Source organism: Bison bison, unplaced genomic scaffold (genome assembly GCF_000754665.1).
Source record: "Bison bison bison isolate TAMUID 2011002044 unplaced genomic scaffold, Bison_UMD1.0 scf7180017864260, whole genome shotgun sequence".
Taxonomy (NCBI): Eukaryota; Metazoa; Chordata; class Mammalia; order Artiodactyla; family Bovidae; genus Bison; species Bison bison.
The window spans coordinates 1,627,156-1,649,554 of NW_011494832.1; the positions used below are offsets into that span (position 1 = coordinate 1,627,156).

Genomic DNA, 22,399 nt, shown 5'->3' on the forward strand with positions numbered 1-22,399 from the left:
GCATCAATTCTTTGGTGCTCAGCTTTCTTTAGAGTCCAACTTTCACATCCATACATGACTACTGGAAAAACCATAGCCTTGACTAGATGGACCTTTGTTGACAAAGTAATGTCTCTGCTTTTTAATATGCTGTCTAGGTTGGTCATAACTTTCCTTCCAAGGAGGAAGCACATTTTAATTTCATGGTTGCAGTCACCATCTGCAGTGATTTTGGAGCCCCCCAAAATAATGTCTCTCAGTTGAACAGTTTATCTACTTTAAAAACTCAGTCAAATCTTCTCCAGGGACTTCCCTGTTGATTCAGTAGCTAAGACTCTGAGCTCCCAGTGCAGGGCGCCTGGATTTGATCCCTGGTCAGGGAATTAGATCCCACATGCTGCAAACAAGAGTTCATATGCTGCAATGCAGACTGAAGATCCTGCATACTGAAAAAAAAAAAAATCTCCTCCAGATTTTTGCTCTGTTTCTTTGAATATTTTCTAGGAGCACATCCCTACATGTCCCCAGTTCTGCCTGCCGCCTGCAACGCTCTGCTGTTTAAATGACAACTATACCAGGAAGTTTGGAGGTACACATTTGGGAAACGTGCATACTGTCATAAATCCCTGAACTGCGGATTGCAATGAAAGGCACAACAGAGTAAGTTTTCTCACTTCCCATTAGAAACACTCCAATTAGTGTCCATTAGCAAGGCTTTTTTTTTTTTTTTTCCCGGTCACAGAGGAAAGACAATAGCACTAAGTATTTTAGTTTTGCTCTTAAATCTATAATTTTTCCAACTCATGGACAATAGAGTTCAAAGGAGTAGATTTTCTTTTGCCAAGCAGCTTAGGCTCACAGCATCTGAAAGCAGTGGCTATCATTAGTCTGATACTATTAGAGAGGCTATATTCGAGGTTGTATTTTAAGTCTTTATAAAATGATCCTTTGTTCACAGACTGATTTCTTTCAGGCACTAATTTCTCTCAAATCTCAGATCTGTGGGCTCCAGTTAATTTGCAGTTGGTCCATTGTGACCAGCAGGCTTCCATGTCTTCAGGTTTGTCTTCCTACTTGGTCACACTGCTCAGTGTGGTCTGTCAACACAGCCACCAGATTTGAATGTCCAGGCCTTCTCAGTTAATATGTGAAATTATGGTCTGGAGAGTTTTCTTTTTCTCCTGAGGACTTCATATTCTTAGTTCACTGAATAGGAATGAAAACCCACCCTCCCCCACCATGGCTATTTTTTCCCCATTCCCGAGGGATGGGAATAGGGACGTGGGGAGTGGGTTTGCTCCCATGCTGAATATTGGTGCTCTGATGACTGATTCATTATTGCTGCCGTGGGAATCCCATCTCCGGCCTTGGATTGACTGGGCTGTGCCCATTTGCTGTAGGCCAGCAGTCAGGCAGGCTTCTGATATTTTCCATTTTTCCTTATCATCATGCCAGCCTGAATTTATGAGTTTCTTTCTAAACATGGTCCAATCTATTCTTCAAAAGATTCAACCCACTATGGAGCACTTCAAAGATTTAGTAAGTGCTTTGTGCAAAAACCAGTTAAAATGAATGTTTATGTTTTTCCACTGCCCTGTGAAGAGCTGCATTTGGCTGGGTTAGCCCAAAGAAAATGCTTCAACCTTTAACTTTCCTGTGTGCCTCAGTGGGAGAGCTTACAGCTAGGAATAGAGAAAAAATGGCTAGCGAAATTCTTAGCTTAATTACCACCATTCAGCTGTAACTTTGATTTTAACTCATGAAAAGGAGTAAAAAAAATAGGTTACAACTAAGAGCTAACATTGCAACTGGGCCCTCTACAAAAATAGCAAAAACAAAATTTCACATCGGAAAATTCTCATACCTCTCCCTCTGTGGGAAAACAGCAAAGAAATACTCTTGAAGTTATCTTCTGTATGACTAGTTTAATAGCATCCATTAAACAGAGAATCCCAGTAAAACATCTGTTTTTTCTATTTGCTTGCTGTGATATGAAGTACTCTCCTCACTAGGTAATTCATTTATCTAGCAAATATTCATGGAGTCTAGGGATGCTTCTAGGTGCTAGGAACCCTTCAGTGAACGATGAACAAAATCCCCATCCTAAAGAGTCATTCCAGTAGTCAGACAGTAAAGACACAGAAAAAAAATATGCTGTGTGTTAGTAGGCATGTACTGTGGAAAAAAATACACCAAGGTAGGATGTTGGGTGGGTGTCAACTTTGTGGCTGAGGTGGTGTTAGGGCAGATTAGAGCAGGACTCATTGAGAAGCTGACATCTGAGCAAAGACTGAAGTTCACTGGACACACTTTTTTTAAACTTGAAGATTTAATCTTCAATCTTCAGTTTGTTCCACCAAATCTTACAAATTCACTTACAGTGTATTCAACATAATACTTCAACATAACTTATTATATATATTGCATAATTATTATATGCATATATATTATTATATAATTAGATTGTATAATCCATCCTAACTTGTTTCAAAAAAAAAAGTTGCTATGGTTAAGAAACAAGCTTGAGCTGAGCTGAGCATGGGGACTGGAGTGGCGTTAGGGCTACTCGCCCATGAGTCACATACAGGAGCCACACTCACTCCTTCCTTCAGGAGCTGCTGCCTTTGCTGGGAATAGGCTGACCACCTACGCTGTCTCTGCTTCTGGCTCCCACTGCTGGTGTCCTTTAGCCTTTGGCCAATTTGCACCTTCATGTCCTGTGTTTCACTTCTGACACAGAGCCAGCTCTGTGCATCTATTCAGGCAAGAAAATAACCCACTTTTTTCCCCTTTAATTCAAATATGCTTTGTACACTTGACACATTTGAGTAGTTTATTTCCTATCTGCCACTGGAACTGCAGGGACTAGATAATCTATGATTCCTTCTTACACTGTAACTCATATTGACTTCCATAAATATATATATGTATATATATTCTTATGTTCATCTAAGTTCTTGAAAACATACCTCAGAATATCTGATCCTTTAAATCAGTAGTTCTCAAACTTTACAGTGCACATGACTCACACCGTGAGCTTGTTAGAATTCTGCCCTTACCCCGAGAGCCTGATTCTACAGGCCTGGAGTAGAACCTGAGATTCCATATGCCTACCAAGCTCCCAAGAGGTGCTGGGTGCCCCTGGTCTCTAAATCTGACACACTCTGAGCAGTAAGGTTCTGAGTGTTCTCATTTGGTCTGGTGGCCACAGAGTGATGCACTGGTCATGTTCTATGTTCACTGAAGGACCTTCCCTCCGGTGCCTGGCTTGGGCCTCCTGCCCCATCGCACTGGTCACTTTCCAGGTCTGCTGAGTGCATGGTCAGGGCTCCCTAAGCCATTAGTCTATATTTTCCTTTTGGCCTTGGTGACCCCTGGCTCCACTGGTTAGTGAGCCTTCCCAACAAACACTCTACTTCTCACCTCCCTCTGACCTCACTGGATCCTTCAACCTCTGAGGACACTTCAGCCCCACTCATCAGCTTTCTCATTGGTCTTGAGAGAGTTCTTTATCCTGCCTCTCTTGCTTTGGCCCTGAAGAAACAACTCTACAGAAAAACAGATCAAGAAAGACTCTCTTCTTCCCCAACCTTCCCCCACCTCGCCCCGTCCCCACCCATTCTCCAAACAACTGATCTGGCCTTATCTTTTCAACTGTCTTTTCTAAAAAAGCAAAAGAAGCAAAACCTCAATAGCTCTACTTTATCTTATAGGCTGTAGGGGCACAGAACAAAATGAAGTATTTGATATGAAATAATAGCAATTCACATTCAAGTGGCTGATATCCCCATAAGCCAGGGAGAAAACTAACACACACACACACACACACACACACACACACAAAAGAGAACAAAAACTAAGAAACAAACAAAACCCAAACCACCTTTGCAGTCCTTTGAATTAGGCTTTAATTCTTTCCCAATACTACCTAATGTCAGTCTAAACCCAGCAAGTCTGATCTTCAGTAATTATAGCCCAGGGCAACTTAACAAGGTGGCAAGCAGATTTCAGGCTCTTGCTTTCTGAAACTTTTTCACAAGTTTGCACTGGACCCTCATGCCAAGGCCTACGCCTATCATCAGCTCTCTCTTTCCATGCACGTTTTTTCTCCACACAGGCCTTTCTCCACTGCAGTGTTTTCCCAGCCTTTTCATCTCAATGCCTTCCCATCTCTTTTCAGATCACAGCTGGAAATCTCATTTTCATTCCTTTGTGGCAATTTTTTTATTTCTTTCTATTTCTATTGTTATTTAACTGTGAAAAGTATTTCCTCTTGCAGGAAAAATGCCCATACACTTTGTTTGAGCTGGGGTCCTGCTGTTCATTATTTGCTGAAAGCCATGCTGTCGTGTTTAATGTGCATCATGAGATGTCAATACCATTTCATCTACATGGAGGCAGAAACCCGTTTGATATAATTTATGAGACCTCCTGTGGTTCAGGACTAAGTCATCTCACACGCCTCTCCCTTTGTAGCACAATAGCAACTAAATGAGGCTAGTGCATTTTGTTTGCATGTTATCTCTGGACTTACAGTGAAGGAAAGCAGGAAGGAAAGGCACACAGGAGATCTTTATGGTAGATTCACCTTTCCTGACATGGTCTTTCAGAGGTGCAACATTCTGGCCTTCAAGACATTACATTCTGGCTTTGAAAGCAACAGGGAGATTTAGGCTTCTACTTTATGGTTTAACTGTAAAATTGTAACTTGCAGCCTGATTGTGTTTTAAATTATTCAAATGAAAGAATAAACCAGAGTAAATCCAAATAAATGCAATAAGGATGATCAGTAAAACTTGTAATCTGAGGAAGCTTATCATAAATACTGGATGCCTGCCCACTGGAAGGGAGAAAGGGCAGGGAGCACAAAGTCAATGTTCAGAAGGGTTGGGAACCTGATATCCTGTCTTCTCACCCAGTAGAAAGCTGTCCTGAGGCTGGATAGTGACCATACTGCACTCACACACCTGAGCTTCATTCTGAGCAATATGTGTTTCATTTGGGTAACAATTCCATCGCTTCTGTTGTTACTGCTTTTGTGCCAGGCTAAGTTCAACTAGGCCTTTCCCTTCTTTTTTTTTTTTTTTTATAGGCCTTTCCCTTCTTGAACCAGCTGATGCTATGCCTTCCCTGTGACTTAGTCATGCAATCCCGTCTACCTCTCAAGAGGGGGAGATGTGTGAAGGGAATACGGTGCTGTGAATATGGTGCTAGTTTACCCACAAAGCAGACAAGCATGAGCCTATAGGGGTAGGAGTGTACAGCAAAGTAAGAAGAATTGTGCATCTCAAAGACTGTATTGAAATAAGCATTATGAGAAGAACTGGAACTTTGTTATTTCCCCTTACATTTATTTTGCAGTTTAACCTTTTACTTGCATTTATATATAGGAAAGGACTTGATTGTATTTCAGGGCCTAAAGACCAATTATGAACCTTTTATGAACCTGACTCAGTCTTGTGTGTATTAGTTGCTCGGTCATGTCCAACTCTTTGCAACCCCATGGACTGTAGCCCCCCAGGCTCCTCTGTCCATGGAATTCTCCAGGCAAGAATACTGGAGTGGGTAGGCATTCTCTTCTCCAAGGGATCTTCCCAATCCAGGGGTTGAAACCAGATCTCCTGCATTGCAGGCAGATTCTTTACCGTCTGAGTCACTAGGGAAGCCCAACTTAGTCATACTAGGTACTATTTAAGGTATTGGAGAAGGCAATGGCACCCCACTCTAGTACTCTTGCCTGGAAAATCCCATGGACGGAGGAGCCTGGTAGGCTTCAGTCCATGGGGTCGCTAGGAGTTGGACACAACTGAGCAACTTCACTTTCACTTTTCACTTTCATGCACTGGAGAAGGAAATGGCAACCCACTCCAGTGTCCTTGCCTGGAGAATCCCAGGGATGGGGAAGCCTGGTGGGCTGCCGTCTATGTGGTTGCAAAGAGTCGGACATGACTGAAGCAACTTAGCAGCAGCATTTAAGGTACATCTTTTGTATCATAAAACACAATAAGTGTTTTATTGCTGTTATTTCAATACATTGTCAGAAGTCTAGCTTTGTTGGTTTTTTTTTCTGTATATTAATGAACACTTATTTTATGTTTTCACTCAGATGTATTTATACAGAATTTCTTCAGAGCCCTTTCCATATCCCCAATATTGTGCCAACTGAAGCTGAGTTCATGAACATCCTCTAACTGTAATCACTTAATTCAAATCTGGTGAGACTGCAGTGTTGAACTTGATTTTACTTATGTTGATCGCCATGTTTTCTCTCCCCTGTAGTTTCGATTGAAAACATACACAGTTCTGTGGTTCTGAGTCATCTCCGCACATACATCTTCTGTCATATTGCATGTTTATCCGTGAGCTGCTGCCCAAATAGACTGGGGATCCAATACAATTAAATAACTGAAATATTCAAGAGGAATCCAATCCATTCTAAGAAAGAGTAATGTCTCTCTCTGAATGAAATGTGCATTGATGTATGATGATATACTGGCATGGAAACACCGGCAAGTTTTGGAAACTTAAATAGCAAGAAACACAAACCTCAGAAATTTTTATGTGAGTCCTAAATGACTTTCTTTTTCGTATCACACTGAATGATATTTCATCTCAGCCAAACATATACAATATAACCCAAAGTGTAGAAATAAAGATAATTCAACTCACAGGCTGTCCAGGCTCATCTCCCCCAAGGATTCTGAAGCCAAATCCAGACTCCATCCTGCGAAGGTGAACATCCAGCTCCTTATAATCTGGACCTGGCATAAAGGAGATCCCATTGAGTAATGAATCCTGCCTCTTCCCCAACCCCTGAGGAACTAGACACACCAATGATAAATTAATTTCGTGGATGTGATTAATGAGAGTGCTGTTAAGAGTAGTGACGAGCACAGAAATAATAATAATAATAATAATAATAATAATAAATATATATATATATACAGTGACAAAAAAGTACACATTCCAAAATTAGGTAGTCTGGATTAACAGTGACCAGCCAAGGACATTACTAGCGTATTGCCATATGCAGAAAGAGTACACACATTTTCTGAGTGGGAAAAAAAAAAAATCAATGCCTCTATAATTCTTTATTCTCCTGAAATCATTGAGATTGCCCTCGAAGACTGGCTGCCACTTTGGGGATGTTACTCTGATCAGGATGATTGTTTTAGAAGCATGAGAGAACAGATGGCGACACCCTGGAACTACCTGGTAAAGGATAGTCTGCTGCTGCTACTGCTGCTAAGTCGCTTCAGTCATGTCTGACTCTGTGCGACCCCATAGACTGTAGCCCACCAGGCTCCCCGTCCCTGGGATTCTCCAGGCAAGAACACTGGAGTGGGTTGCCATTTCCTTCTCCAATGCATGAAAGTAAAAAGTGAAAGTGAAGTCACTCAGTCGTGTCTGACTCTTCGCAACCCCCTGGACTGCAGCCTACCAGGCTCCTCCAACCACGGGATTTTCCAGGCAAGCATACTGGCGTGGGGTGCCGTCTAGTAATTTACTAATAGCTGTTTATGATTTGATGTGTCCCATTTAGTGTGTGTGTGTGCACGCGTGAGCATGTGCATGCTGGGGGATATAAACTTACACTTAATAGAAGTTGTCTCTTTTAAAATTGTTAAAGTTAGAAAACGTAAAATTGAAACTGTTCTCTATTGAGGTTTGAGTGAAGTTTTAATTTTCTGAAAAGCTCCTTTAGGTTTCTCATAATTTATTACTAGAAATTTATGAGAGTCTAAGTGAACTCTTATCCCTCAAACAATTTAAAATGTGGAAGCCACTAGTAGATTGACTGCTGACTTCATAAACACATTCAAAATAAAGCTGATGAAAAAAAAAAAAGAAAAAAAAGAACAAAATAAAGCTGATGAGGGATACTTTTCTGTAGTTAGCCGAAAGAACGGAAATGTACTTAAAAAAAAGCTGAGAAATTCCTCTGAATGTCATTTTCAATTCTAGAATAAATCAGCTAAAACCATAAGAAATCTTTTGACTTTTAAAGGAGCATATGATTTAAATAGGATTTAAGCTTCTCCCCGGCCCTTTGAATCTTCTTCAGGGGCAAATGTCTCAATCACGACTGGGTTGTGCACACTTTAGAGTGCACACTGTTAGGTTGTTAATCAATAATCGGCAACTTTGGGGAATACTTATTAATGCCATCCTTTGCTTAAGAAGTATTTGTGATCTCTGGGCCTTAACGGTTTAAAGGAGGTATTAAAACTGACAGAAGCAATTATTCAGTTAAATGTTAAATTCTTATTATTTAATCAGGATGGTTTTGGAAATTGGGATGGGACTTCAGATGAGGCTCCTCATGGGACAGGAAGCTATGTCTTAGTCATCTGGACATACAGTGAAAGTCATAGTTGGTGATGGCCTGGCAAATCTTTTCTAGAGTCCATAGTAAGTGAAGCTGCTGAAGCGGGACAGGAAACAAAGTACAATGAGATGGGGCTCACCTTTGTGCCCTCCCACCACACGACGAAGGCAAGTCACTCACTTCTGAAATTTAGGCATACGCATGTGTCTAGTGCTCTCAAGGGGAAAAAAAAAGCTGAATCAGGCACCTATGTACATGTGTATGTATCATCCAAGACCATGAGTTTCATGTCCTTCTATGGCCAGACGCACGTAGAACCAAAGGCTTTCTCAGTCAACGATGAATATAAAGCTCAAGAATAAGAACCAACTGCATTTCCACATCCATTAGTCATCCTTTATGAACTGTATAATCATTCATATTTTAAAGATAAGACAACTTAGCAGAATTCAGTTCCTATTAAACAGTTAATTAGACTCATGTGGTAAAAGGAAAACGAAACCTTTGCCCTATACTCTACGAGTCTCAGTTGACTTTTGAGCTCAGTTTATCCTGAGGTCTAGAACATCATATGTGAAACCACGTATTGGGGAGTGTGCTAAAACTTCAGGACTCTGGAGCAGGTAGAGCAGCCCTACAAAACCATTGCAGGGATCTATACTCCTCCCAAGGGAGGCATAAAGACAAAGGCAGACGACAGACGATGCCCAATCACTGTTCAAACCTCTAAAATGTGGTTATGGTATGACTGCTCACATCAATCTCTCCTCTAGGTTACTTTAGGCTTAGTGGACTCTAGACCATACATACATATATATATATAAATTACAAAGAGAGCATGATATACTTCTGTCACTTAAAATGACAGAGCTAGCACATGTTTAACCAGAACCTGCCATCTAATTGTAGATATTCTCATTTTTGCATCGCTGCTGAGTATGGTGAGAAATTGTTCCTCCAGTAGCTTTAGCACCAATCCATATTGCATGAGGAGCTCTAAAATGAGTTTACTGTGTGATCTGTTTTATTTGCTAAGTGAAACTTCCCCCCAAGGAGATGCTGAAACTGTAACAGTCCCAGTAATGGAATTTTGAGATGTGCCAATGTACAAGGGAGTTGTCTTGTGTCAGAGAATCCTGTGATTCCTGGGAGAATTGGAAAGCTTTTCCTTAATGAATGATTCAGGACTCTTTTTTAATTAGGAGAAAAATACAGATGTTTGCTAGTTTTATTTAACTCTGAAGAGGTAAGCAGAGCACATATTGTCTTTCCCCTGTTCTTTGTGTGCACTTTGGTGACATTGCGATCTCTTGACTATTGCAGATCTCTTGACTGCTCTGATTTCAAACATGGGGCAAAACACGCCAACCATGTCATCTTCACCTTCCACTCTTCCAGGCCGAGATGGCTAGTTTCATGGTACATGTACGCATAGAGAGACGCAAAGAGAGACCCATTAGAGTAGTCTGCCACAGATGTGATTTATTTTTAACGTTTTTGTTAATTTTGGAACACAGACTCAGAGGCTGCAGGGTATGGAAACCTAAGAGAAATAGTCAACTGGATACAAAAGTTTAAATGATAGATTGTGCCTTAAGGCAGTAGTATTGTGTGTGTGTGTGTGTGTGTAAGGAAAATAAGAGTTTTCAGAAAGACAATTTTTCTTTGTTTTCTCCTTCCTTCCCCCTACCATTTGAGCCTGGCTTTAGAAAGTAACTAAAATTACATGCACAAAGCTTGAAATGTTTCTCTTTCTCCCCACTTTGTTAGCTTTCTTGAAGGATTATGTTTCTGCTACTTTTCTTCAGTTGCTCTTCTGGTGTGATGACATGTTTAAAATGACTGTAATATGCTTTATCTCTTCCCCTGTCAGTGTAAGGACTTAAAGCAAAAAAGTTCAAGGGCCAGTCTCCATCCCACTGTTTCACAATCCTCACTTCTCTCTCCAGTTGGTTTACAAACCATGTACCTAGTAGGTTGTTAGATGAGGTGGTTGGGTGAACACTCAGTGGGACCTGAGTCGCTCGATGTCACTCAGTCATGCCCCCACCAACATTCTTTTTTTCTTTCTTTTCTGCCTTATTTTTCCTGTATTTATGCTCTTTTTTCCCCTTCTTTTTCCTCTTCTTTTTTCTGTTTGAAAAACCATCAGAGGTGCTCTCAGGCATGGCGTGGTGCAACTCAAGGTGAGGCAGTGGTTGTGAAGAAATGGACTAAAAGACTCAGAAACCTTTTTGGAGCTGGTGTTCAATGGCTAGCCATGGCCAGTGTTGCTGGTTCTTTAGAGGTGGGTCTTGGGGTCCTCAGGCTTTATGAAATAAAACATTTGAAGATCCTTGTCCCAGGTGGGACTTTGCATGACCTCTGGGACAAGCTATGGGGATTGAATTTACAACTACTGATAAATCCTGGGATCTCACTAATATTGAAAAAACTATATCCAGGTAGCAGGGCAACCTCTGTCATAATAAAGAAAAGCATCATTTCAAAAGCTGATTCTTATTTTGCATTAAGACTCCAGGAAGACTTCACATGCTCTATGTACCCTTGGTCTAGCTTCTGAAAGACATGGTTTTATGCACAATTTCAGGGAAAAGGATAGGTGACTGAACACAACTGATTAATTTTGTGAATGTATTCAAGCTTCAAAAATGCAAAGAATGGCATTTTTATGGATTAATTTGGCACATGGGATGCTGCTGTAAACATGTCAATTAAATTCTGGTACTTGAATCCCCTTTCATGTTTTAATTAAACATAAGCACCATGGGCTTATTACCACAGTCTGGCACAGAGAATGAATTCATTAAATATTTTTTCTACTGGAAAAAATGTTATTTATTTATTTTTTGCTTTTCCTCATAAAGAAATCTAGGAAAAACAGTACTAGGAAGGAACAAAGGTGGTTTCCAAAGAACTCCAGATACAGAATAAGTTAAAAAGGAATTAAATAACTTTTATTGCTCAAATCTAACATTACCAGATCAATAACTAATACATATCTGCCTTAAAAGAATCACTTCTCTCCACTTTTTTCTCTTTATAACCTTTGGTGATATGAACATGGCCAGACACGGTTTAGCCATAGTAGAAGCCATCTCCCACTCTGCATATGGTTCTCTTCAAATAACCAGAGTTTTCAAATTAAGTCAGATTTTCCCATTCTAAATACTCCCCTGCTCTCCCCATCCTTTTCTCTCTTGGACGCAAGCCTTCCCTCTTTCCTCTCTGACTTACTCCTGCCAGTCTGGTTTTTGTGCTCTTGGCATTACTGAACTGCTCTAAGGTCACTGATGACATCCTAATGACCAAATCCAATGGCCATTTTTTCTTTGCTCATTCTGCTTGATTTCTATGTCTCACTTAATACTGTGGACACACCCTTTATGATTCTTGATTTCTTTTGTTTCTAAACAAGAAAAGATCTCCTTCCAGAAGCAATTTCTAGTCTTGATTTCTGTGGTACTCCATATCCTGGTTTTCTTGTTTTTAGGTGGAGCTGTCCACTCAAAGGCCCTGACTGTGGATTCATTGTTTCTTCTTAACATTCTACCCTGGTGATGGCATAATTATCTTTGTTTATAATATTCCATTATGAATAGCTTGCACGAGTTGCTAAATAAATGTGTCTTAAATTTAATTGTTTCCGATCTAGTGAACCTGATAAACCACAACACTATTCTACTATTGAGATTTCACTTAGCTTCCTAATTACATTAGGACTTCCTACCATTAATTTTGCCTAAGCATCTTATGCAGTTAAATTTAGCAAAATACCTTACAATTATAATAAACAGATCCAAGTCAAAATCATGACAAATAGCTTGATAAAGAACATTTTATAAATATAAGAAGTAGTATAGAAGATCTATTTATTCTGGATGGAGTCATAATTTTTCAGAATAGTTTCCTAACTTGTGTGGACACTTAACAAAATATTTGAATTGGTTCTTAACCTGAAAATCTGGATTGTATGGTAGTATAATACACTCAAACTATATTAAAACTTTCCTCTTTCAAGTAATATATATTTTGGAATCATTTTGCTCATATATCAAGGTTATGTAAGTTATTACATAAACGTAGTTCTTCTCTTTCTTCTTTTGGCTTTAAATATAGTACATTCAGAAGCTGAGAAATACAGAAAATGTGCTGGTTGTGGCCGTAAGCTAAGATTCAGAATCTCAAATTAAATCTTGCCTTCATTTTGCACCTGTAATTACTAGGTCTCATTTTCCCTCTGGTTCTAAAATACTCTTAAAAACTACAAAGATGTTATAGTTGGTATAAAATATATATTATTATACATATAAATTATGTTTAATTTATAATATAATATATATAATTATGTTTTAAAAAATTTCAGACAAAGCTAAACCAAATACTTTATACATTATCTGATGACAAAATGCTGAGCAATATCTCCCATATTTTCTACAAATCCAAAAAAATGACATGGAAACTTATAGAATGAAATGATCTCAAGCACATATATCCTCCAAGGGGTGTTAGAACATGCTGAGATGGATAATGAGCTGTCATCATGGAAACACTCTAGAGATGTGTGTTGTGAGCCCACAGACCTGAAATAGTACTATTATTATGAAACATTCTTTTCTACAAATGTTTCGGTATTCTGTCTGGCTTTCAATCTAGTGGTCTAAATAGCTGTTCAAAGTACTTCTTAAGAGTAGGAAGATCTAAATCTTCCTTTTCTTCCTTTATTTCCATAAAATTAAATATTTCAGCCTAAATCAAATTAATAAATATTTTTTCAGAATAATTAGGTCAAAAACATTTAAGTAATTTAATTATTACTAAAAGCTCTTAAGCTTCAAACTATTCTATTCTAACTTAAAATACTATTAAAATGTAGCACTTTATAAGTGGCATGGTTTAAAAAAAATAAATGGTTATCAGTATTTAACTGATGTGAGAATAATTTCATTCTACATTAGCAAGTTTATAGTAATTTTTAAGTAAAGTAATTTCTAGTAAGTTCTATGGAAATGTCTAAACCGCACATCTTTTCAGATACTCTAGCTTATTTCAATTATCTAGTCCAGTGCTGTTCAATGTAAACAAAATGCAAGCTACATAGGTAATTTAATTCTAATAGCCATATTTTAGAAAGCAAAAAGAAACAGATACAATTTTAATAATATGCTTAACCTAACATATCCAAAATACTATTTAAGCACTAACACAATAATTAGTGAGATATCATATTTTTCTTTTTTTTGGTACTAAGTTTTTGAAATTCAGTGTGGATCTTACACACTTCTCATAGGACATCCAAACTCAGAGAGGCCACATTTCAAGCACCTAGTAGCCACAAGTGTCTAGAAGCTTCTCAACTGGATAGCATGATTTAGTCAATCTGATAGCTTCTTTTGGTACTTGGTGTTTTAATCTAGTCTTTTACTAAAACATTTTATGAAAGAACTTAATGAATAAATGATTGTTTTCCTTTGACTTTTGTTTCTTTCCTTGGCTGCCATATAGGTCAAATTTGGTGAGAATTGCCCTCTACCTTAAATATACGCTTATGTGGGTGAGTGAAATTAGCATGGCGATTATATACTAAAAAACTGATACTACTCAGAAGAATGATTTGTTACACAAAATGGAAGACGTTTCATTCACAGGACTGTGAGTACTGAAGAATACTTGCCAGAAGAATCCATTCGAAAACTGGTCCTTGGTGGTACTTGTTCTGGATGGGAAAATGGGGAATTAAAATTGAAATTCATTTATGGCATTTCAAATTCATCTTTTTTTTTTTGGTTGCAATTAGAACTCACCCTCAATCATTGTCTTGTGTTTCATGATTTTTTCTCTAAAATCCATGGAGTTAATGGACAGATTTACCCTGTTTTACGTATATGAATATGTCTATAAATGTGTCTCTTTCACACGCAGGAAAATACCTGAATTCTTTTAGATTAGAATGGAAAAAGAAAATCACCATTTCCAAAGATTAAGCTTTGATTTTGATGATAAGAGTGCTGATTTGAAAGTAAAGTCAATCCAGAACCCAAAATATGCACATATCTTCGAAATCACACATGATATTGTGTCATCAAATATCAAAATGGAAAGTGAAAACTTCAATCAATAATATGCTGATTTATGTACACCAGTCCAAATATTTTGATCCTTATAATTATTTGGATAGTAAGTTATATATAACTAGTTGAATAAAATTGGTTTATTTTAGCAATAGGGATCCTTCGAACTATGATACTATAACATGTTATATATAACATAAAAGTTTATGGACATGAGTGTAAAATACTGTATATATTCTATAATGTGCATATGAAATACTATGGAAAAATGGGTATTTTATCATTAAACTTAAAAAATTAGAAGACCAAGTTCTGATTGCTTTCTTACTGAGCTTTGTTTGCTTCACTATTCAACACTGAAAATGAAATAGAAGCCTCTTGAGGGCGATGACAGGCTTCCCCAGGGTACCCTGCACAGCTAGTCTCACTTGGTGTGGGGAGAATGAACCTCCCTGCTAGGCAATCTGCATTTTCACAGGAAATAAGCTCTCCAGCAAAACTGTTTTTTTTTTTTTTTTAATCTCCCTGTTTAGTGTAACTGCTTAGGATTATGAATTGAGAAATATTCCTTAATCATAAAGATGGAGCTATAACAGGGATGGAAGACTGTGCCCTTCTAAATACCTCCATTAGTTGTAAAAGTGACATCATAATCTTTATACTATCCTAATCTCACTAGGACCTACTTGCCATCCAGCAATTACACTCAGTTTACTGCAGCCCTGATGGTCTCATTTTTAATCATGAAAGTACTTTGGGTTACACTGTCAACTTGTGCTACCACCAAAATGCTCTGACAAACTAACGTTCAATCAAGGACTGATTTTAGAATTTACTTCTCGAATTTCCATCCCCTTTTATCCCCTGTCTGAGTCCCAGAGCATTAAGTTTTAAACCAGTGAATTAAGTGAATTTATAAGCTATCAGATTGAATCTAATTTCTAAAATACAGGGGAAAAACATGTCTCCAACCTAACTTTTATTTCACTATCATTATTACTTAGCTATTTCTTTCTCTATTAAAAGGAACCTGTTAGAAATATAATACCATAGTTATCTACAAAGTTACTGAAAAATATTATTTTTGAAATTAGATTTCCCAAATAAAATTTACATATGAAAAACAGCAAGCACACTTAACTGGATTTACTGACTCCTTTACCAACATACTCTAACTGCAAAGTGATGCACAATGTGATATATCAGAAACTCCAGCTGAAAGGCAATTTTTTTTCACAGATTAAACCATAACAAATTAAAGATAGCAATAATGATTTTTCTGAACAAGGTACAGGAAATTAACCTTCATTGTACAGATGCGGACTTTTTTTAATGCTCATTTCCCCCATGGAGTGTTTTTTTTTTTTTTTTTCTTTTTTTCTTTTCTTTTATTTCTGACTGTGCTGTATGACATATGAGATCATAGTTCCCTGACCAGGGATTGAACCTGCATGCCCTGCATTGGAAGCATAGAGTGCTAACCACTGCATTGCCAAGAAAGTCCCAACAGAGGATATTTTAAATGATGATGTTATTAAATTTTTCTGGTCTTTTCATGATTCTAATGTTAAAGTCACTGGTAAAAGTGTCTAAACATTTACATGTCATCTTATTTTGATTTTTCACTAAGATAAGGTAGTGTTCCAGAGAACACTTGTGGGTAGTACTGGACTGCCCACAGGCCACTGGACATCAGCAATGTCCAAGCACACGTGGCCAGGGCTTGATTTAGCTGTGTTCAGACATGTGGATGTTCTACAAACCAAGGTAGCTGTTTATGATTACTGAATAGCTGCCTGCTGCTATGGAAGCCATCACTTTATCTAAACCTTCCCTAAACTATTGGTGTTTCCAGTTTGACTGTACTGAATATTTAGTCACAAGGGCAAAGGAGACTGGAGACAAGAAGGCTCAGCAGAAGCCCTTGCGTGGGCTGTGGCGCTCTGGCTCTGAGCTCAGTACATCTTGTGCATCTACCTTGTGTACTGTGGTTCACACTTCACACTATTGGTTTCCATTTAGGGTCTCAAGTGATGTGCTGCAGTGAATAATATTTTTACACTACCCCAGCTTTCCAAATGGCTCTGCCATTAGGATGGGAGACAGTGCTAACTACAACCCTTGCTCACTAATAACAAGGAAAGAGCAGCAGAAAAAAAGAAGATGGTTTAGAAATACAACCACCCATTTAAGATGTTATGAATTACATGTGCTTTATAATCCCAAAAGAACTTCACAATGAACAACAAAAGTGCAGGATAAAAGCCATAGATGTGAAAAACACAATGGTCCATTTTTGATCAGCTATGAATTATAATTTCATTTCAAATAGAGTACTAAAAACAGTCTTGTAGCCTTCCTTCATTATGCTATTTAACTGGCCTGTGGTTGCTCTTGATTGCTACCTTCAGCATGAAACTCATTGCTTATTACGGATTAATGCTTCCTCATTTCTCGAAAGAAAAATTGATTGTATGAGCTCATTTTGAAGAAATTCCAGAGGAATTTCTGTTCTAAGGAGGTCCTACCAGAAGGCACATTATACTATATGGGTCCCTCACTCTTTTACAATCCTACGTTTGAGTGATGTCTTACTGCAAAAGAGTATGGACATGTTGTACCTCATAAATTGTTTATTTATAATAACCAAGGTTCAATGTGAAGAGAAAAAAGTTTGAACAACTTCAGTCATAATTCACCTTGGGTTCCTACTAAGGGACACAATCATGAGGGAAGAGTTTCAGGGAACAAGGGGTTTTCTTCTCTCTCTCTGTTTTCACTGGCTTGCCTGCTCCAGCTTCTGAGATTGCAGTGTGGAGTGTGTTCAGGAAATGGCCCCATGAGCTGAGGGGACAAACTCTAAAATACGTCTGAATTAGAGAAAAATGAAGCAGCAGGACATGGCCCTCATTCCTAAATTATCAAGTTCCTTGGCATGATCATAATCTTATTTTGTAAGATTCCAAAATGAGCCACACTCATTTCTTTGGGAAGCACTTTGTATTCCCTTGCATTAAGAAGAGGAGCCAGTATGGCCATTCTTCTGCAGTTATGTGAGTACAATCTGTCTTAGGAGCAGAAAGACAGACAAAGTTAACTCTTTTTTGGTCCTGTGATTATTGTGACGATGAATCTGATTTATTCTCTGTGATAAGCATGAGAAGTTCTCTTCACTTAGATTAGTGAAGCCTCACCACCTACTTTTTCTGCTTAGTTTGCCATGCTCTGCACTTGTACATTTGCATAGTTTTCTGGGTATGGAAGGAGTTCTCTGGGTGTTGGGCTACCAAGACAAGTCACTGCATACATCTTTACCTCAAATTGGGGATAAAAGATGTATTCAGGGAGCCAAATAAATCAGTTTAAAAGAAATTATTTATCTGATTAGGCTTTAAAATTTGTATTCACAGCCTGTATATTTAGATATATGCTTTTCTTGGACAGTAATGAGGTCTATCTCTTTAACAGATTGTGTAGTAAAGGAAAGTCATATAATTTATCATTCAATGAGGACAATCTGCAGTGTTAAAGGGAGCTATTAATTATACCAGGACAACACAGAGCAGGGCTCTCCCAGGCAAATGGCATGCACAGTCACCCTAGATAGTCTTGGGGTAAGTAGGACATTATAAACTGTCTCCTATTATATTAGAAATATGTGGTTGAAACATGATGTAAACACATATAGAGAACAAGTGGCAGGAGGAGATGGGAGGGCAGAAGGCAGGAAGGACCTTCAGAAATAGTCTTTTCCCCTCAAAGTCAGAAATGGTATATGGAGCCCAACATTTAGAATGTTCACATACAAACTGACACAGTTCAAGCCTTTCATCTTGTGACTGCAAAGAAAATTAAAGTCCCTCTTTCATGAAATTTATGGAAAAAAGACAGAGAAGGGAAAACTTAAAAATAGCATGGCTTATCTCATTACACAATGGTGGGTATTTTCCTCTGCTTTCAATTTTAAAAAATCCAAGTAATGGAAACAGCAAGAAATCAATTATCAACAGAGACTGTTACACAAAGGAAAGTGAGATTTATGTAAAAGACTTAGATAGGGATGAGGGTGGGTAGATTTTTGCTGTTTTCTGGGAATTTCCAGTAATAATATAGGGTGTCAGCACTTGAAAAACTAACATGAAAACCCAGAAACCCCACTGGTCAAAATTTCTTTTGGAACTTTTTAGGCATGGTTCTTCTAGTATGTTTATAAGCTTATGTGGAATGAAGTTAATCAGGACAATTTTTCTTTTTGCGTAGAGCTTGCCAGTAAGAACTAACAAGATTTTGATAGTTAAAAGATGTTTAATGCAAGACATTCTTCTGATTAAATATCAATTCTGAACATGGAATGACCCAGAGGGATGGTACAGGGACGGAGGAGGGAGAAGGGTTCAGGATGGGGAACACGTATGCACCTGTGGCAGATGCATGTTGATGTATGGCAAAACCAATACAATATGGTAAAGTTAAAAAAAAATTGCAACACACACACACACACACAAATGATGGGTCTAATTGTCTAGTTATATTTAAACTATTATCTGTACCAATTGCAACATTTTGCATGTTGAAATACTGATAACGATTCGCTTACATAATAAAAGGTCATTCAGGAATTGCTTCTCTGTTTGTGTCCCCACTTTCACCATAAGCCTCATGTGAGTGGAGATCATGTCTTGTGATTTTCCTCTCATGGCGTGCCCAGCCGAGTTCCAGACACACACTGTGCTTCATACAGTCTTGTGGATTGATGTGGAGCCTGGGGCTGCCACCTCTGGGCACTCTGCCTGACGCTCTGCAATCAGAGGCATTGCCTGGCCTGCCAGATGGAAGAATCTTCTCTCTCTCAAGTCCCATGTCATCATAAGATCTTATGAGGACCCGAGGTGTTTCTAGCTTTTCCTTACATAAGCATGTACCTGCCATGTTCTGTTTCCTGTGGCTCTAGTATCCTATGGTTGTCTATGTTTATTTAAAATCACAGTATGTTTCCTCCCAGGAATACATCTTTATTAAGATGTCCTGTGCATGCACATTAAAATGTCAGCATAATCTAATTATGAGCCAAATGAGGCACAGCACCATTTACATCATTTGATAAGTTTCCATCATTTGCAGAGGACTAGTAATTTGAATCCAAATACTTCTTGACAGACTGGATGTAACAAACATTCTGTAGCTCTGCAGAGTAGAAGCTTGTGGGTGCAGGTACACTCTTTTATTTGGTAACTGCAACCCAGTTTTAAACATGAATTTTAAAAAATCTGCTCAGCGTTAGATTTCATTGTAAAAGAGGATACCATGAGGTCATTACAGGTCAAGGAAAATGTGAAAAGATTTGGTTTAGACACTTTGGTTAGGATTCCCTTCCATACTTTCCTTGGTCCCACTGATTTTTCTCCTAGGAAACAGTTCGGAGGTACACAATAAAAGGAGTCGTACCTAAATATTATGCATGTAATTCAAAAGAATAGAGTGGCTCAATATGGGTCTTTTGTTTGGATGCATACATTTTACAATGGTTAAAAAAACGAAAACTATTAGAAGATGATGAGAAATACTTCCTCTGTTCATTAAAAGAATGCATTTTTGGCATTTTTCTAAACATTTAAAAGAGATAATGAGACTTTTTCACACTTGGAAACACGATATGGATACAGGGCAAAGGTCTATGTGAAGCTGAGAAAAGCAAAGCGAACTGATCAGCTGTCCAGAGATTAGAGAAAGTGGTGCCATGTTTTTGTTTTTTTTTGTTTCCTTAATCTTCAGAGCAGAGCTTTTCTTTCCTTGACATGATTTCTGTGTTTCATTCACACTCCATTTAGTGTTACAAAATAACAGGACAGAGAGAGAAGAATGGGAAAGAAAATGGCTCTTTTGGCTCCTAAGAGTTGTGACCCCGAAAACATCATTGTGTCCTTGGAAACATTAGAGAGAGCTGAGAAAACAAGACCAACGCGGTGGGGAAGTGGGGGCGAGGAGCAATGAAAAGAGGTCCCAGCAGAGGCACGGGCTGGGCTGACGGAAGTGCAGGGGCATGGGGCGGGCAGTCGGGATATTTGTCCTTCAAGTGGCTGCAGACACAAAGGGGTACAGAGCTCCCAGGGGAGGACCGAAAAAGAAAGTCACGGAGGTTAAGGCAGATTGCTTTGCGAGGTTTGTCACAGGTGAGGAGTGGAAAGGCAATGAACAGAAGGAGCATTGCAGGGGCTGGATAAAGAAATCAGAATTTGTTCAGGGTTAAAAGAAGGTCATACACCATCCCTTTCCACAAAGAGTATTAAACACCATAAAGAAAAGACAGAATAAACAGCAATGCTGCCTTTGTCTTGGGTAATAAAGCTTGCATTGGTCAGGAAACCACAAAAGGATGGAAGCAAATGACTAAAGAAGGGCCAAAAACAGGAGGAAGCATCTCTTGACATTCCCTAAATGTAACCACAAAATCCAGCAAGCAAGGACAGGAGGATATGTTCCACCTTCTGAGTTAGGACTTCTGCTGTATCCTGATCTCTACTCATTTACACTTAGTTTTCTTATCTCCCAGTTAGTGAGAGCAGAACATAGAACTCAACTTGGGTGTCTCCTCATGGTGCTAAAGGTCAAGTAGGTATTTAATAAATACTTGATTACTGAAGTAGAAAAGGTATTAAGAACTGTGCTGAAATCATTCCTATTTTTTCAGTATAATGACCGTTAACACCATGAATTCATACTCTGTATTACACAGTGAAAAAATTTATTCTATCAGAGCAAAGACATTCTAACTACAGAGCCCTTTGAAAACATTTTAGTTGTTCAGCCAGAAGGAGAAAAGTGAAATACACTAGCCCTGACACAGCCAATTATTTTTAAAAGGGTGGCAGGGGTGTTGGTGGCAGGGGGAGGTTCATTTTGATGAGAGTGATTTCTCAATGGCTTGCTGTCCTAACTAGTTCATCAAGTAAAATTACTTTTACAGAGAGTTGTAGAGGATGGGGAAAGGGTATTATGTCTACTTTCTCCCTGACCAGCTGGGCATATAATTCTCAGCCCCTGAGCTCATCAAAGAGTAAGCAGATTTGAGATCCTCTGAGATCACACACAATTTAAAACTTGCTATTCATGCTTCAGATGATAAAGGTGGAAAGAAGACACTGGTGGAAAACCAAAACAAAGGAAATCAGCAGACTGTAAACAGGAGCACCAGGAACGAAGCACCGCTCTATAGGCTAGTTTTCTCAAGCCATTACTCAAGTTCATATCATACTGTGTATTTCCTTCATAGATTATACATTCAAGCCATTTGGATTCCTGTTCTTTAACGTTCAAAAGAGATGACCTGTTAGGTGGTGAAAAATGGCTCAGTGAATGCATATGCAATATTAAAAACCTTTGTTTTCTAATATTTATAAAGTGCAATGAAATGATTTTAGAAGACTTTTAAATAGGGTGACAAGTGCCTACACAATATTTTATGACTCAACTTTCAAATGGGCCCCAGTGCATTAAATGAAGCAGAAATTTCAGGTAGAAATGATTGGCACCTGCTCTTTGCTTCTTTTAGAATCATTACTTTCACCATCATGAGTTGGAAGGACTTGGCTGACATTTTAATCACATTCCTAAAATCTTCAGTGACTGCATTCATGCTCTAAGGAAATCTATGCTTTAGACTAAGATCAGATTAAACATAAAAATCCTAACTATTTCTTATTATCTGGTGGCTTAAATAAAGCTAGTCGTCTCTTTCTCTACTGCCTACCCTTTGCCCCCTTCCCCCCCCACATTCCTGATTTTCTTAAAGGATTTAGGGAGAAAAAGGAGGAAACAAAATTTAAACCCAAAAGATATGAGCTCTTTTTGAGTTGACATAGATTTTTTTCTTTTTTAAGGAGAAGTTTAGATCAGCTGGCTTTAGAGATAGGTTTTGAACCTCAAAATATAAAAATCACACCAGATCATTCCATCCTCAATAAATCCCCTGGCAGGGCTTCAGCTATTTGTAATACGCTCTTGTTTTATGTGGCTTTCACTT

The 22,399-nt window shown here is 38.4% G+C and overlaps 1 protein-coding gene across 1 annotated transcript in view; it reads right to left on the bottom strand.

Moving 5' to 3' along the window:
• The window catches only part of MAGI2 (membrane associated guanylate kinase, WW and PDZ domain containing 2), a 1,467,824-nt gene that overhangs the window by 180,394 nt on the left and 1,265,031 nt on the right, over positions 1-22,399 (bottom strand). Inside the window, 3 exon segments of the mRNA XM_010848097.1 lie at positions 6,649-6,740; positions 13,983-14,113; positions 18,402-18,428. Of these exon segments, the coding sequence (XP_010846399.1) occupies positions 6,649-6,740; positions 13,983-14,113; positions 18,402-18,428 (250 nt within the window).